General features: G+C 37.6%; 1 protein-coding gene and 1 pseudogene across 1 annotated transcript in view; both read left to right on the plus strand.

Annotated features, from left to right (window-relative positions):
• Positions 1-14215, plus strand: part of Tmlhe (trimethyllysine hydroxylase, epsilon) — a 113982-nt gene that overhangs the window by 53967 nt on the left and 45800 nt on the right. Inside the window, exon 3 of the mRNA XM_021154170.2 lies at positions 6513-6689. Coding sequence (XP_021009829.1) covers positions 6513-6689 — 177 coding nt within the window. The remainder of the gene's footprint in view (positions 1-6512; positions 6690-14215) is intronic.
• Positions 7195-8021, plus strand: LOC110287595 (RAD9, HUS1, RAD1-interacting nuclear orphan protein 1 pseudogene; annotated as a pseudogene).

Consider the following 14215-nt stretch of genomic DNA (forward strand, 5'->3'; position numbering starts at 1 on the left):
GTATGGTGAGGTATCTTCTGAGTATATGCCCAAGAGTGGTATAACTGGGTCTTCAGGTAGATCAATTTCTAATTGTCTGAGGAACTTCCAGATTGGTTTCCAGAGTGGTTGTACCACTTTTCAATCCCACCAACAACGGAGGAGTGCTCCTCTTTCTTCACATCCTCTCCAACATGTGCTGTCACCTGAGTTTTTGGTTTTAGCCATTCTTATTGGTGTAAGATGGAATCTCAGGGTCATTTTGATTTGTATTTCCCTGATCACTAAGGACTTTGAATATTTCTTTAAGTGCTTCTCAGCCATTTGTGTTTCCTCTGTTGTAAATTCTCTGCTTAGCGCTGTACCACATTTTTTGATAGGGCTATTTGGTTCTCTGGGGTCTAACTTCTTAAGTTCTTTGTATATTTTGAATATCAGACCTCTATCAGATGTGACATTAATGAAGTTTTTTTTCCCAATCTGTAGGTTGCCTATTTGTACTGTTGGTGGTGTCCTTTGCCTTACAGGAGCTTTTCAGATTCATAAGGTCCCATTTATCATGTCTTAATCTTAGAGCCTGAGCCACTGGAGTTCTGTTTAGGAAATCCACCCCTGAAACATTTTGCCATTGAGTTCCAGGCTCTTTCCCATGCTCTCTTCTATTAGATTCACTGTATCCTTAATTCATTTTTACTTGAGCTTTGTGCAAGGTGACAAATATGGATCTATATTCATTTTTCTACATACTGACTCCAAGTTAGACCAGCACTATTTAGTGTAGATGCTTTCTTTTCTGCATTGTATATTTTTTGGCTTCTTTGTCAAAGATCAAGTGTTTAGAAGTGTGTGGTTTTATTTCTGGGTCTTCAATTCTATTCCACTGATCAACCTATCTGTCTCTTCACCAGTACCATGCAGTTTTTATCACTATTGCCTGAAGTCAGGGATGTTGATTCCCCCAGAAGTTATTATATTGTTAAGAATTGTTTTTGCTATCCAGAGTTATTTGTTTTTCCATATGAAATTGAGAATTGTTCTTTCCATGTCTTTGAAGAGTTGTGTTAGGATTTTGATGGGGATTGTGTTAAATCTGTAGATTGCTTTTAGTAGGATCGCCATTTTTACTATGCTAATCCTACCAATCCATGAGCATGGAAAATCTTTCCAGCTTCTTAGATCTTCTTAGATTTCTTATTTCAGAGACTTAAAGTTTTTGTCATACAGATTTTTTACTTGTTTGGTTAGAGTCACAGCAATATATTTTATATTATTTGTGACTATTGTAAAGGGTGTTGTATTAGTTAGGGTTCTCTAGAGTCACAGAACTTATGGATAGTCTCTATATAGTAAAGGAATTTATTGATGACTTACAGTCTTCAGTCCAATTCCCAACAATGATTCAGTAGTAGCTGTGAATGGAAGTCCAACGATCTAGCAGTTACTCAGTCCCACACAGCAAGCAGGCGAGGGAGCAAGAGCAAGACTCCCTTCTTCCAATGTCCTTATATTGTCTCCAGAAGAAGGTGTAGTCCAGATTAAAGGTGTGTTCCACCACACCTTTAATCCCAGATGACTTTGAACTCGGAGATCTAATCTTCTGGAATCCATAGCCACTATGCCTCAACATCGCCATACCAAGATCCAGATCAGAAACTTCTATCTCCCAGCCTCCAGATAAGGGTCACTGGTGAGCCTTCCAATTCTGGATTGTAGTTCATTCCAAATATAGTCAAATTGACAACCAGGAATAGACACTACAGGTGCCATTTCACTAATTTCTTTCTCTTCCTACTTATCATTTGTATAAAGGAAGTCTATTGATTTCTTTGAGTTAATTTTTTTTCCAAATTTTTATTAGATATTTTCTTTATTTACATTTCAAATGCTATCCCGAAAGTTCCCTATACCCTCCCCTGCCCTGCTCCCCTAACCACCCACTCCCACTTCTTGGCCCTGGCATTCCCCTGTACTGGGGCATATAAAGTTTGAAAGACCAAAGGGCCTCTCTTTCCAATGATGGTCAACTAGGCCATCTTCTGATACATATGCAGCTAGAGACAAGAGCTCTGGGGGGTACTGGTTAGTTCATATTGTTGTTCCACCTATAGGGTTGCAGACCCCTTTAGCTCCTTGGGTACTTTCTGTAGTTCCTCCATTGGGGGCCCTGTGCTCCAGCCAATAGATGACAGTGAGCATCCACTTCTGTATTTGCCAGGCACGGGCATAGCCTCACATGAGACAGCTATATCAGGGTCCTTTCAGCAAAATCTTGCTGGCATATGCAATAGTGTCTGGGTATGGTGGCTGATTATGGGATGGACCCTGGGGTGGGGCAGTTTCTGCATGGTCCACCCTTTTATCTTAGCTCCAAACTTTGTCTCTGTAACTCCTTCCATGGGTATTTTGTTCCCTATTCTAAGGAAGAATGAAGTATCCACACGTTGGTCTTCCTTCTTGATTTTCTTATGTTTTGCAAATTATATCTTGGACATTCGAAGTTTCTGGGCTAATATCCACTTATCAGTGAGTGCATATCAAGTGACTTCTTTTGTGATTGGGTTACCTTACTCAGGATGATATCCTCCAGATACATCCATTTGCCTAAGAATTTTTAGGGTCACTTATATATATATATATACACTATCATCTGCAAATAGTGATATTTTGACTTCTTCCTTTCTAATTTGTATCCCCTTGAGCTCCTTTTGTTGCCTAATTGCTCTGGCTAAAACTTCAAGTACTATATTGAATAGGTAGGGAGAAAGTGGGCTGCCTTGTCTAGTCCCTGATTTTAGTGGGATTGCTTCAAGTTTCTCTCCATTTAGTTTGATGTTGGCTACTGGTTTGCTGTATATTGCTTTTATTATGTTTAGGTATGAGCCTTGGATTCTGATCATTCCAAGACTTTTATCATGAATGGGTGTTGGATTTTTTTCAAATGCTTTCTCAGCATCTAACAAGATGATCATGTTTTCTTTTTTTAATCTTTGAGCTTGACTATTTCCTGCTCCTCTTGGGTGTGTTTGCTTCTTTTCATTCTAGGACTTTCTGGTGTGCTGTTAAATTGCTAGTGTAGGATCTCTCCAATTTCTTTACAAGGGCATTTAGCACTATGAATTTTCTCTTAGCACTGCTTTCATTGTGTTCCATAAGTTTGGGTATGCTGTGTTGTCACTTTCATTTGAAATCCAGGAAATCTTTAATTTCTTTCTTTATTTCTTCCCTGACAAAATTATCATTGAGTAGAAACTTGTTCAGCTTTCTTGTGTATGTGGGCTTTCTGATGTTTTTGTTGTTATTGAAGTCTAGCCTTAGGCCATGGTGATCTGATAAGATACGTAGGATTATTTCAATCTTCTTGTATCCATTAAGGCTTGTTTTGTGACTGATTATATGGCCAATTTGGAGAAGGTACCATGAGGTGCTAAGAAGAAGGTGTATTCTTTTGTTTTAGAGTGAAATGTTCTGTAGATGTTTGTTAAATCCTTTTGGATCATAAGTTCTATTAGTTTCACTGTGTCTCTGTTTAGTTTATGTTTCCATGACCTGTCCATTAGTAAGAGTGGGATATTGAAGTCTACCATTATTATAGTGTGGTATTCAATGTGTGTTTTGAGCTTTAGTAAAGTTTCTTTTATGAATTTGGGTCCCTTTCCATTTGGGCATATATGTTCAGAATTGAGACTTCCTCTAAGTGGATTTTTTCTTTGATGAATGTAAAGTGTACTTCCCCATTTCACTTAATAACTTTTAGTTGACTTAATAACTTATTTGCAAGTCTATTTTATTGAATATTAGAATGGCAACTCTCTCGTTTTTCTTTAGACCATTTGCTTGGGGGACTTTTTCTAGCCTTTTAATCTGAAGTAGTGTCTGTCTTTGTCACTGAGGTGTGTTTCTTGTATGCATCAAAATGCTGGACCCTGCTTGCATATCCAATCTATTAACTTATGTCTTTTTATTTAGGTTTTCCTTTTAGAATCCTCAATTTGGTTTTGTCATGGAGTCTTTTGGTTTCATCATCTATGATGGTTGAGAGTTACAGGGTATAGTAGCCTGGATTGGCATTTGTGTTCCCTTAAGTTCTGCATGTACTCTGTTCTGGTTTTTAGTGTCTCTGTTGAGAAATCTTGTGTAATTCTGGTAAGTCTGCCCTCATATGTTACTTGGACTTTTTCCCTTACAGCTTTTAATATTCTTTATTTTGTTCTGGGTGTTTTATTATGTGACAAGGATTTTTCTTTTCTAGTCCAATCGATTTGGTGTTCTGTAGGCTTCTTGTACATTTATGGCCATCTCTTTAGGTTGGGGAAGTTACCTTCTATGATTTTGTTGAAGACATTTTGTGGTCCTTTGAGGTGGAATCTTCACTCTCTTCTATTCCTATTATTCTTACATTTGATCTTTTCATTGTGACCTTGATTTCCTAGATGTTTTAGGTTATGAGTTTTTTATGTTTTGAATTTTCTTTGACTGTTGTGTCAATATCTTCTAAGATATCTTCTATACTTGAGAGTCTCTTTTCTGTCTCTTGTATTCTGTTGGTGTTGCCTACATCTGTAGCTACTGACCTCTTTCATAGGTGTTTCATTTCCAGAGTTGCCTCTATTTATGTTTCCTTTATTGTTTCTATTTCCACTTTTAGGTCTTGGACTGCTTTGTTCAATTCCTTCACCTGTTTTATTGTGTTTTCCTTTTTTTTTTTCTTTAAGGGATTAATTTCTTTCCTTTTTAAATGCTTCTACCTGTTTACCTGTGTTTTCCTGTATTTCTTTCAGTGAGTTATTTATATCCTCCTTAAAAGACACTATTATCTTCATGAGATAGGGTTTTAGGTCAGCATCATGGTTTTCAGGTGTGTCAGGGTATCCAGGCCTTGCAGTGGTGGGAGAACTGTGTTCTGATAATGCGAAAGTATATTAGCTTCTGTTGCTTACCTCTTGCCATCTGATTATCTCTGCTGTTAACTGGCCTGGGTGTCTCTGTTTGGAGCCTGCCTCCTATGTCATTGGGTTGTTGCAGGTTTCCTAGAAGTCTTGTGGCCCTGGCTATAGCCGATGTTCTGGGAGGCCTTCAGACTGTTTGGTCTTCAGAGGGGCAGACAAGCTGCTGATCTATTGTCCTGCATACAGCAGATCTCCTGGGAGGCCTTCAGACTGTGGGATCTGTTGTCCTGGGTAAAGCAGATCTCCTGGGAAGTTTTCAGACTCTGGATTCTGGTGCCCTGGGTGCAGCAGATCTCCTGAGAGGTCTTCAGACTCTAGGTTCTGATGCCCTGGATGCAGCAGATCTCCTGAGAGGCCTTCAGACTGTGGGGTCTTCAGGTGGGCAGACAAGCTGATGATCTGCCCCTTCGAGAAGGGAGGTGGAGTTTGAGTGGAGGAGATGGGTCCTGCATCTGCTGGGATCCTCAGAGTTCCCAGCTGCTGTGATTATTTGGGAGGGTCCCTTACCTGTTGCCCTGGGTACAGCAAATCTCCTTTAGACTGTGGGGTATTCAGAGGGGCAGACAAGCGCTGATCTGCCCCAGTGGAAGGTGCAGGCCGGAAGGAGAATGGAGTTTAAGTGGAGTGGTTGAATCCTGCATCTACTGGGATCCTTGGGTTTGCCAGCTGCTGCTTCCTGTTGTCCTGGGTGCCCTGGGAGGCTTTCAGACTGTGGGGTTTTCAGAGGAGCAGACAAGATGATGATCTCCAGAAGTTGACTTTTTAAATAATACAGTGAATTTTCTGTTCTCAATTTTTCCAATGCCACTTATATAGAAGTCAGTCTTTCTTGTGCTGTTATAAAATTACACCTTTTTCATATACCATATTTCTATGTAATTATGGTTCTAGTTGGGAGTAGCATCCTGTTTTCTTGATCTATTCTACTAATGTATTTAAAACTGTAATTTTATAATGTGCTTTTATAGCTGGTATCTCATACTTTCTTTTTCAAAAATTTTACTTTATTTTTTTTCAATATGGGTTTTGGAATTACCTTGTATAATATGTGAAAATCTTTAAGATATAGATTGCTATTACATGAAATTTGTGTATAACTTTCTAGAATTTATCTCTTTCCAGCTTTGAAATCTCCTGTCTATAAACATGGTATTTCAACATGTTGGCTTCCTTTAAGTCTTCATATTACTTTTTTATATTTTATTTCCAAACATAGTCCTGTTGCTTTTGTAAATTTCACTTAATTTTTGCTTTCTCTAAATAAGTAAACTGATATGTAGGAATGTTATTTACTTTTTTCTATTCTAATTTTTTCATAACCTCAACATAACTGAATAATTGCTTTTAAAAAAGTACAAAAACACGTTGTACAATTTTTCCTACTTACTCTGAGCTTTTCATACTCCTATGTGTTTTATTTACCAAAATCATACCATGTGTATTGTAGAACTTGTATAGTATTTTTGACAAATGACAAGGTTGCTATTCTTACTTGATTAGTAAAAGTCTTTTAGAAAGAATATTTTTGACTTTTTGTGTTTAGTTTTCCTAAATAAGTATTTCTGTTAAATCTGATCTTTCCCCTAGAACTGCAATATGCTGGCACTGTGATGCGCTTTGATTATGTCTGGCTTCGAGACCACTGCCGCTCAGCATCATGCTATAATTCTAAGACTCACCAGCGGAGCCTGGACACTGCCAGTGTGGATTTATGTATTAAGCCAAAGACAGTTCATCTGGATGAAACTATGCTCTTTTTCACTTGTGAGTATACAGGAGATTTGGATTTCTTTGAGGTATTATTCTAAAAACCAATGATTTTTATGAAAACACGGCTTGGCTCTTTACAAAATAGGGATTTTTCAGTTAGTTTTTCCCCTTGATTTAGAAACAAGCTCAATACCCTTTTAATATTTTTGTTGTTGTTGTTACAGCTAGCATAATACTTCAGTTTGAAACAGGATAATCTCTAAGAAAAAAACTTTGCAAGGTTATCTGTTTTCACCACTGTTTGTTTTGTTTTACCTTGTTTTTGTTTGTTTTGTTTTTTGAGACAAGGTCTTGTAATATAGCCCTGCCTGTCTTTAAATTCACTGTGTATCATATTGACCTCAAACTAGTGATTATCCTGCCTTGGCATCCTAAGTGCTTTAGTTGTAGATATAAGAATTAACATTCTCGTTTTTTTTTTGTATTGGCACGGGGGGGAGGGGCGGGGGGGGGGAGGAGAGCATTGCGGTCATGTGACAGAGCGTCACCAGTCAGCACCTGCACATCTACGGATTCTGAACCGAACGCTTGGGGTCCTGAGGATTGGCGGCCATGGCCGGGAGTGTGGGCATGGTTTACAACTGGACCCTGACCCAGACCAGGAAGGCAACCTGCATCATGTGGTTACCAACTGCTCTTCATTAACCTATTGATGCCTCCCAAAAAGAGACACGGACAATTCCAGAAAGCCCAGCTGCTATTCCACCAACAGCCACTGGAGGGCCCCAAACACCATTATGAATCTCCCCTGCAGCCCATTACCCACACTGTTCAGGTGCCCAGCAAGCCCTTTGATCAGAGCACCATAACTTCCTGGGTATTACCTCAGTTTGATACAACAGCAGAAAGCCGGAAGTACCACTGAGACCAGGCAAGACACCCAACTCGGAGATCTACCTGTAAGTTTCCACATCTAACCTTTGAGAGTTCAGTCTTACAGTTCAGAGACGTTGTTGCTGTCCAACCGACAGCAGCCCCAGAACTCAGAAAAAGGACATACCCAGAAGGCCTTTAGTGCCATTGTTCAGTCCCTAGAGCGGTAGAGAACTGTCAGTGTATGTACCTCAAAGCTTACCTCATGTGTTCACACCACCTGACATCCAGACCCCGGGGTTTTCTGTAAGAGAAGATCCCATTTCTCCAGACCAAAAGGAAAAGTCTTGCAAGCTGCATTCTTGTCTCTCGGACTCCCAGAGCTGGGGCTTGTTCTGGTCAAGAACACCCCTGAGGAGAAGCATGCGGTGGAGCCATAGAAGGCACCTGTGTGCCTACCTTAAAGAGAGAGGGAAGCTGAATAGAAGAAGCCAGTTCCTTGTGAAGATCTGACTGAACTACACAGGCATCAGTTCATCCCAGAACTGCTGTGGGGAGATTTCTCAAGTCATTTCTGATTTGAAAGGATGAAATGGGATGAACAATAGGAAAATGACTTAGCCAGAGGCCTAGAGTTGGAATTCCCCGTATCTTAATAAGCTTTCCTTTTTCACTACCTCTGGTAGGTGGTAAGCTAGAGAAGAGATTGAACCCTTATTAAAGTAGGCTGTAGAAAAAAAAAAAAAAACATGCCTATTGGCTTCTCTAACCTTCTCCTGGACATTATAAATTTCTATACTAAAGGAAAAAAAAAGACGTTTAAAATTAAAGATATAAAGGAAGAAAGGAAAAACTCAACCAACAAACTACCTAAGATGTGCTAGTCCAAGAAAAGAAAAAAAATTACAAAAACAAACAGAAAAAAAAATCCACTACAGCATGTCTCCTCCACAAACAGCCAATCATATAATGGCACCTAAATGTAAGTGACCTGGAAAAACTTCCAAAGAACCTAAAAGAATAATTACAACTATGTTCAAACAACTCAAAGACATGAATATACTCCAAAAGAACAAAAACAAAGATATGAATGAAATGCAGAAGTCAGCATAAGATACTAAAACATAATTTCACAAAAAGAATTGGTGAACAAACGCTTAACTGAAATAAAAATTTAAAAAGTCAAAAAACTCAGTGGAAAACCTTACCGACAGAATGGATCATGTAGAAAACAAAAGAATCAGGGAAGGAAGAGAATGTAGAGAAATTAGATCACTCAGTAAAAGTCAAAAAGTTTTTTTTTTTAAATAAACAGGTAAAAGCTAGTGGAAAAGGGAGTTTGTTGTGAGGTTTTGTCTTTTAGTAATACCAGAAACTGCACTCCTAAAGTCTCACCAACATGACTGCTTGAACATGAGCTGAATAATACTATTGTTGTTAACAATAGACATGTTAATATGTGTGAGGAAAAGCCCAGGAGGCTTCACCCCAACCAAAGTGCTAAGGCAACCAAGGAATGCTAAAAGTGGGAGAGGTAGTCTTCACCACAGAAGAGTACACCAACTGCTTATGCAATACATATATGCATACACATAACATTATACAGACTAAGCATGTTATATTTATGTATTTAGAGAAATATACATATCAAAAATGAAACAAGAAGCCATAAATTTGGGGGGTTTGGAGGAAGGAAAGGGAAGGGAGGAAATGATGTAATTATTTTATAATATTATTATATATTATTGTGTATAATATATACTATATTAAAATATATAAAAATTAAAAGAAATTGTGTGTGTGTGTGTATGTGTGTATGTGTATGAATGAACAGGGCCTGGGGCGATGGATGGAGCAGTAGGTAAGAGCAGTTGCTGCCCTTGCAGAGGATGTAATTTTTTTTTTTAATATTTTATTACATATTTTCCTCAATTACATTTCCAATACTATCCCAAAAGTCCCCCATAGCGCCCCCCACTTCCCTACCCACCCATTCCCATTCTTTTGGCCCTGGCATTCCCCTATATTGGGGCATATAAAGTTTGCAAGTCCAATGGGCCTCTCTTTCCATTGATGGCCGACTAGGCCATCTTTCGATACATGTGCAGCTAGAGACAAGAGCTCCAGGGTTCTGGTTAGTACATCATGTTGTTCCAACAATAGGGTTGCAGATCCCTTTAGCTCCTTGGGTACTTTCTCTAGCTTCTCCATTGGGAGCCCTGTGATACATCCAATATCTGACTGTGAACATCCACTCCTGTGTTTGCTAGGCCCCGGCATCGTCTCAGAGGATGTAATTTAGTTCTAAGCATCCATATGCCAGATTCCAACCATCTATAACTCCAGTTCTGGGGGTTCGGAGCTGTATTTTAGCCTCTGTGAGCACCAAGCACACACAGGCAATGCAGGCAAAATACACACACAAACACACACACACATAAATACATAAATATATATATATATTTGTATAATGTTATGTGTATACACAAACACACACACGCGCGAAAATGGCAAAGCTCTGCAATAGTATAAAAACAAACAAAACAAAAAACCTAACTTTTGAATTGTGGGGCACAGCAGAATACATAGCAAAAGCATAGAGAATAGATGAAAATTTTCTAAACCTAGAGAATGAGATGCTCATTCAGGTACAAGAGTCTAACAGAACACCAAAGAGATCAGACCAGAAAAGAGGCTCCTCATTGCATTTTGTACTGAAAATATTAAGAACACAGAATAAAGAATGGATATTGAAATTTTTGAGAGAAAAGTCAAGTCACTTAAAAATGCAGGCCTATCAGAATAACATCTGGTTATTAGAAATTTAGCAGAGACAGAAAAGCTTGAAAACTATGTAGTCCAAGTTCTGAAACCAGAACTGTGAAACAAGACTACCATACTCAGCAAAACTATTAAAACTGAAGAAGTAAAAACTTTCCATGATAAAAATAGACTAAAGAAATTTATGACCACTAGGCCAGCACTACAGAGGATAATTGAAGGAGTACTTTAATCTGAAGAGAAGGATAAACATACCCAAGATGTCACAAGTAAAAACAATTCCAGAAGAGTTAATTCAAAGAAGTTCAAGAAGACACCACAAAACATAAAAATGGCACAAATCAACACACAACTTTAAATAATCTCTTAATTTTAGTGGTCCCAGTTACCCAATAAAGAAGCACAGATGAGCAGATTGAATTAGAAGGCAAGATACATCTTTTATTACCTCCAAAAACACACCTTACCTTACAACAATAGAAACCATTGTAAGGTTAAGGGATGGGAAGATGTTGTCCAAGCAAACAGATAAGAAGCAAGCTTACAATCCTACCAGCACTGGAGGAGTACCTTCTCTTTCTATTTTGTGGGCCCCCAATGGAGGAGCTAGAGGAAGTACCCAAGGATCTGAGGGATCTGCAACAATATGAACTAACCAGTACCCCCAGAGCTCATGTCTCTAGCTGCATATGTAGCAGAAGATGGCCTAGTCGGCCATCATTGGGAAGAGAGGACCCTTGGTCTAGCAAACTTTATATGCCTCAGTACAGAGGAACACCAGGGCCAAGAAATGGGAGTGGGTAGGTAGGGGAGCAGGGTGGAGGGGAGGGTATAGGGGACTTTCGGGATAGCATTTGAAATGAAATAAAGAAAACATCTAATAAAAAAAAAGAAGCAAGCTATTCTAATATCTGACAAAATAGACTTCAAATTAGAACTAGTTATAAGAGATATGGAGGGTCACTTTATAGTCATTAAAGAAACTATCCACCAAGAAGTTACTAAATACATGCACCAAATACAGATACATTTAATTATATATATATATATATATATATATATATATATATATATATATATGTGTGTGTGTGTGTGTGTGTGTATATATATATATATATATATATATATATATATATATATATATATAAACATACTGTTAGATCTGTGACAAAAGATTAACTCTAACACAGTGATTATGGATGACTTAAATACCCCACTCTCAGAAATAGACAAGTCACCTGTTTAAAAAAAAACTAAATAGAAAAGTTCTGCAATTAAATTACACATAAAATAAACATAAAATCAAAAGGAACCAACAGACATTTGTAGAACATTGCAACCAAATACTATAGAGTATATCTTCTTTTCAGCAGCCCATGGATCCCACTCCAAAATTGACTACTTACTAGGATACAAAGCAAGTCTCCACAAATATAGGAAAACAGAGTCACAGTAGAATAAAGGTAGATATCAAGAGCAATAGAAACTACCGAAAGCACACAAAATCATGGAGACTAAACAACACAACTCTACTGAATGATAATTGGTTACAGGAAGAATTCAAGCAGGGAATTTTAAAATTCCTAGAATTGAATGAAAATGAAAACACAATGTAACAGAATCTATGGTACACAATGAAGAAGAAAGTTTATAGCACTGAGTGCCTACATCAAACAAAACCTATAGAGATCTCAAATTAATAACTTGAAAGCCTTGGAAAAACAAAACAACAAAAACCCTACACCCCAAAATAGTAGATAAGAAGCAACAAGCAAAATCATGGATGAAATAGAAGCAGGGAAAAAATAGAATCAATATAACAAAGAATTGGTTCTTTGAAAATATTAACAAGTTTGACAAATTTTTTAACCAAATTAGCTAGAAGAAAGAGACATAAATGAATAGAAGTAGAGAATTAAAGGGGAGATGATGCAGAAAATTCAGAGAATCATAAGGATATAATACAAAAAAACTTAGATTATAGGAATGTGGAGAATCTAAATGAAATAAATGAATTTCTAGATACATAGGACTTCCAAACTAAATGTACATGAAGTAAATAATTTAAACAGACATATAAGAAACAAATAAGTAGAAACCATCATTAGAAATCTCCCAGCTATTAAAAAGTAAACCAGAATCAGATGGATTCAGAACAGAAGTCTACCAGACCTTCAGAGAAAAACAATACTCTTCAAATAATCCCATAAAATAGAAATGGATGGAACATGCTCAAATTATTTTTATGAAACCACTAATAACTCAATAATAAAACCAGATAAAGATCCAAAAACATATAGGCCAATGTCTTTGATGAACACAATCATGAAATTTCTCAATAAAATACTTGTAAAATGAGCATGAGAATAGAACATCCATCACGATCAAGTGGGTTTCAACCCAGAGATGTAGGTATGGTTCAACAAACATGTTAGTAAATGTAATCTGTCATAGAAATAGACTCAAGAACAGAAACCACATGGATCTTATTAGATGCAGAAAATAACTTTGATAAAATCAAGATGCAAACGATGCATCTCAAATTAATAAAGGTGATATACAAGTTAAAAGCCATCATCTTATTAAATAAAGAAACACTTCAAGTATTTCTACTAAAATCAGAAACAAGACAAGGATGCCTGCCCATTCTCTTGATTCCTGTTCAATATAGTACTTGACCTCACACCAGTCAGAATGGCTAAGATCAAAAACTCAGGTGACATAAGATACTGGTGAGGATGTGGAGAAAGAGGAGCACTCCTCCATTGCTGGTGGGATTGCAAGATTTTACAACCACTCTGGAAATCAGTTTGGCGGTTCCGCAGAAAATTGGACGTAGTACTACCTGAGGCTGCTATGAACATAGTGGAGCATGTGTCCTTATTTTATGTTGGAACATCTTTTGGGTATATGCCCAGGAAGTGTATAGCTGGGTCCTCTGGTAGAACTATGTCCAATTTTCTGAGGAACCTCCAGATTGATTTCCCTAGTGGTTGTAAAAGCTTGCAATTCCACCAAAACTGAAGTGTTCCACTCCCTCGCCAGCGTCTGCTGTCACCTGAGTTTTTGATCTTAGCCATTCTGACTGGTGTGAGGTGGAATCTCAGGGTTGTTTTGATTTGCATTTCCCTGATGACTAAGGATGTTGAACATTTCTTTAGGTGCTTCTCAGCCATTTTGTATTCCTCAGTTGAGAATTCTTTGTTTAGCTCTGTACCCCATTTTTAATAGGGTTATTTGGTTCTCTGGAGTCTAACTTCTTGAGTTCATTGTGTATATTGGATATTAGCCCTCTATCAGATGTAGGATTGGCAAAGATCTTTTTCCAATCTGTTGGTTGCCATTTTGTCTTATTGACAGTGTCCTTTTCCTTAAAGAAGCTTTTCAATTTTATGAGGTCCCATTTGTCAGTTGTTGATTCTTAGAGCATGGGCCATTGTTGCTCTGTTCAGGAAATTTTCCCTTGTTCCTATGTATTTAAGGTTATTAAGACACTTTTAAAAAGTGAAGTAGATACCAGAAGATGGAACAATATTTCATGCTTATGGATTGACACTGTGAAATAGCCATCCTACCAATAGCAATCTACAGCTTCCACAACCCCATCATAATTCCAATGCAGTTCTTCACAGAAAATGAAAAAAAATCTCAAAATTCATATAGAAGCACAAAATAATCAGGATATCCAAAGTAATCGTGAACAATAAAAGTGCTGCTAGATGTATCACCATCCGTGATTTTCAAGTTATAGTACAGAGCTACAGTAGTAAAAACATCGTGTTACTGGGGTGTAAACAGGGCTGGAGAGGTATCTCAGTGGTTAAGATCACATACTGTTCTTGCATTGGACTCAAGTTTGATTCCCAGCATTTATTTTAAGTTTTTTTTAATCTTACAAATTAATTTACTTTAAGTAAATTTAAGTC

The sequence above is a fragment of the Mus caroli genome, unplaced genomic scaffold, assembly GCF_978045245.1.
Source record: "Mus caroli unplaced genomic scaffold, Mus_caroli_1 scaffold_5, whole genome shotgun sequence".
In the NCBI taxonomy this organism is placed as follows: Eukaryota; Metazoa; Chordata; class Mammalia; order Rodentia; family Muridae; genus Mus; species Mus caroli.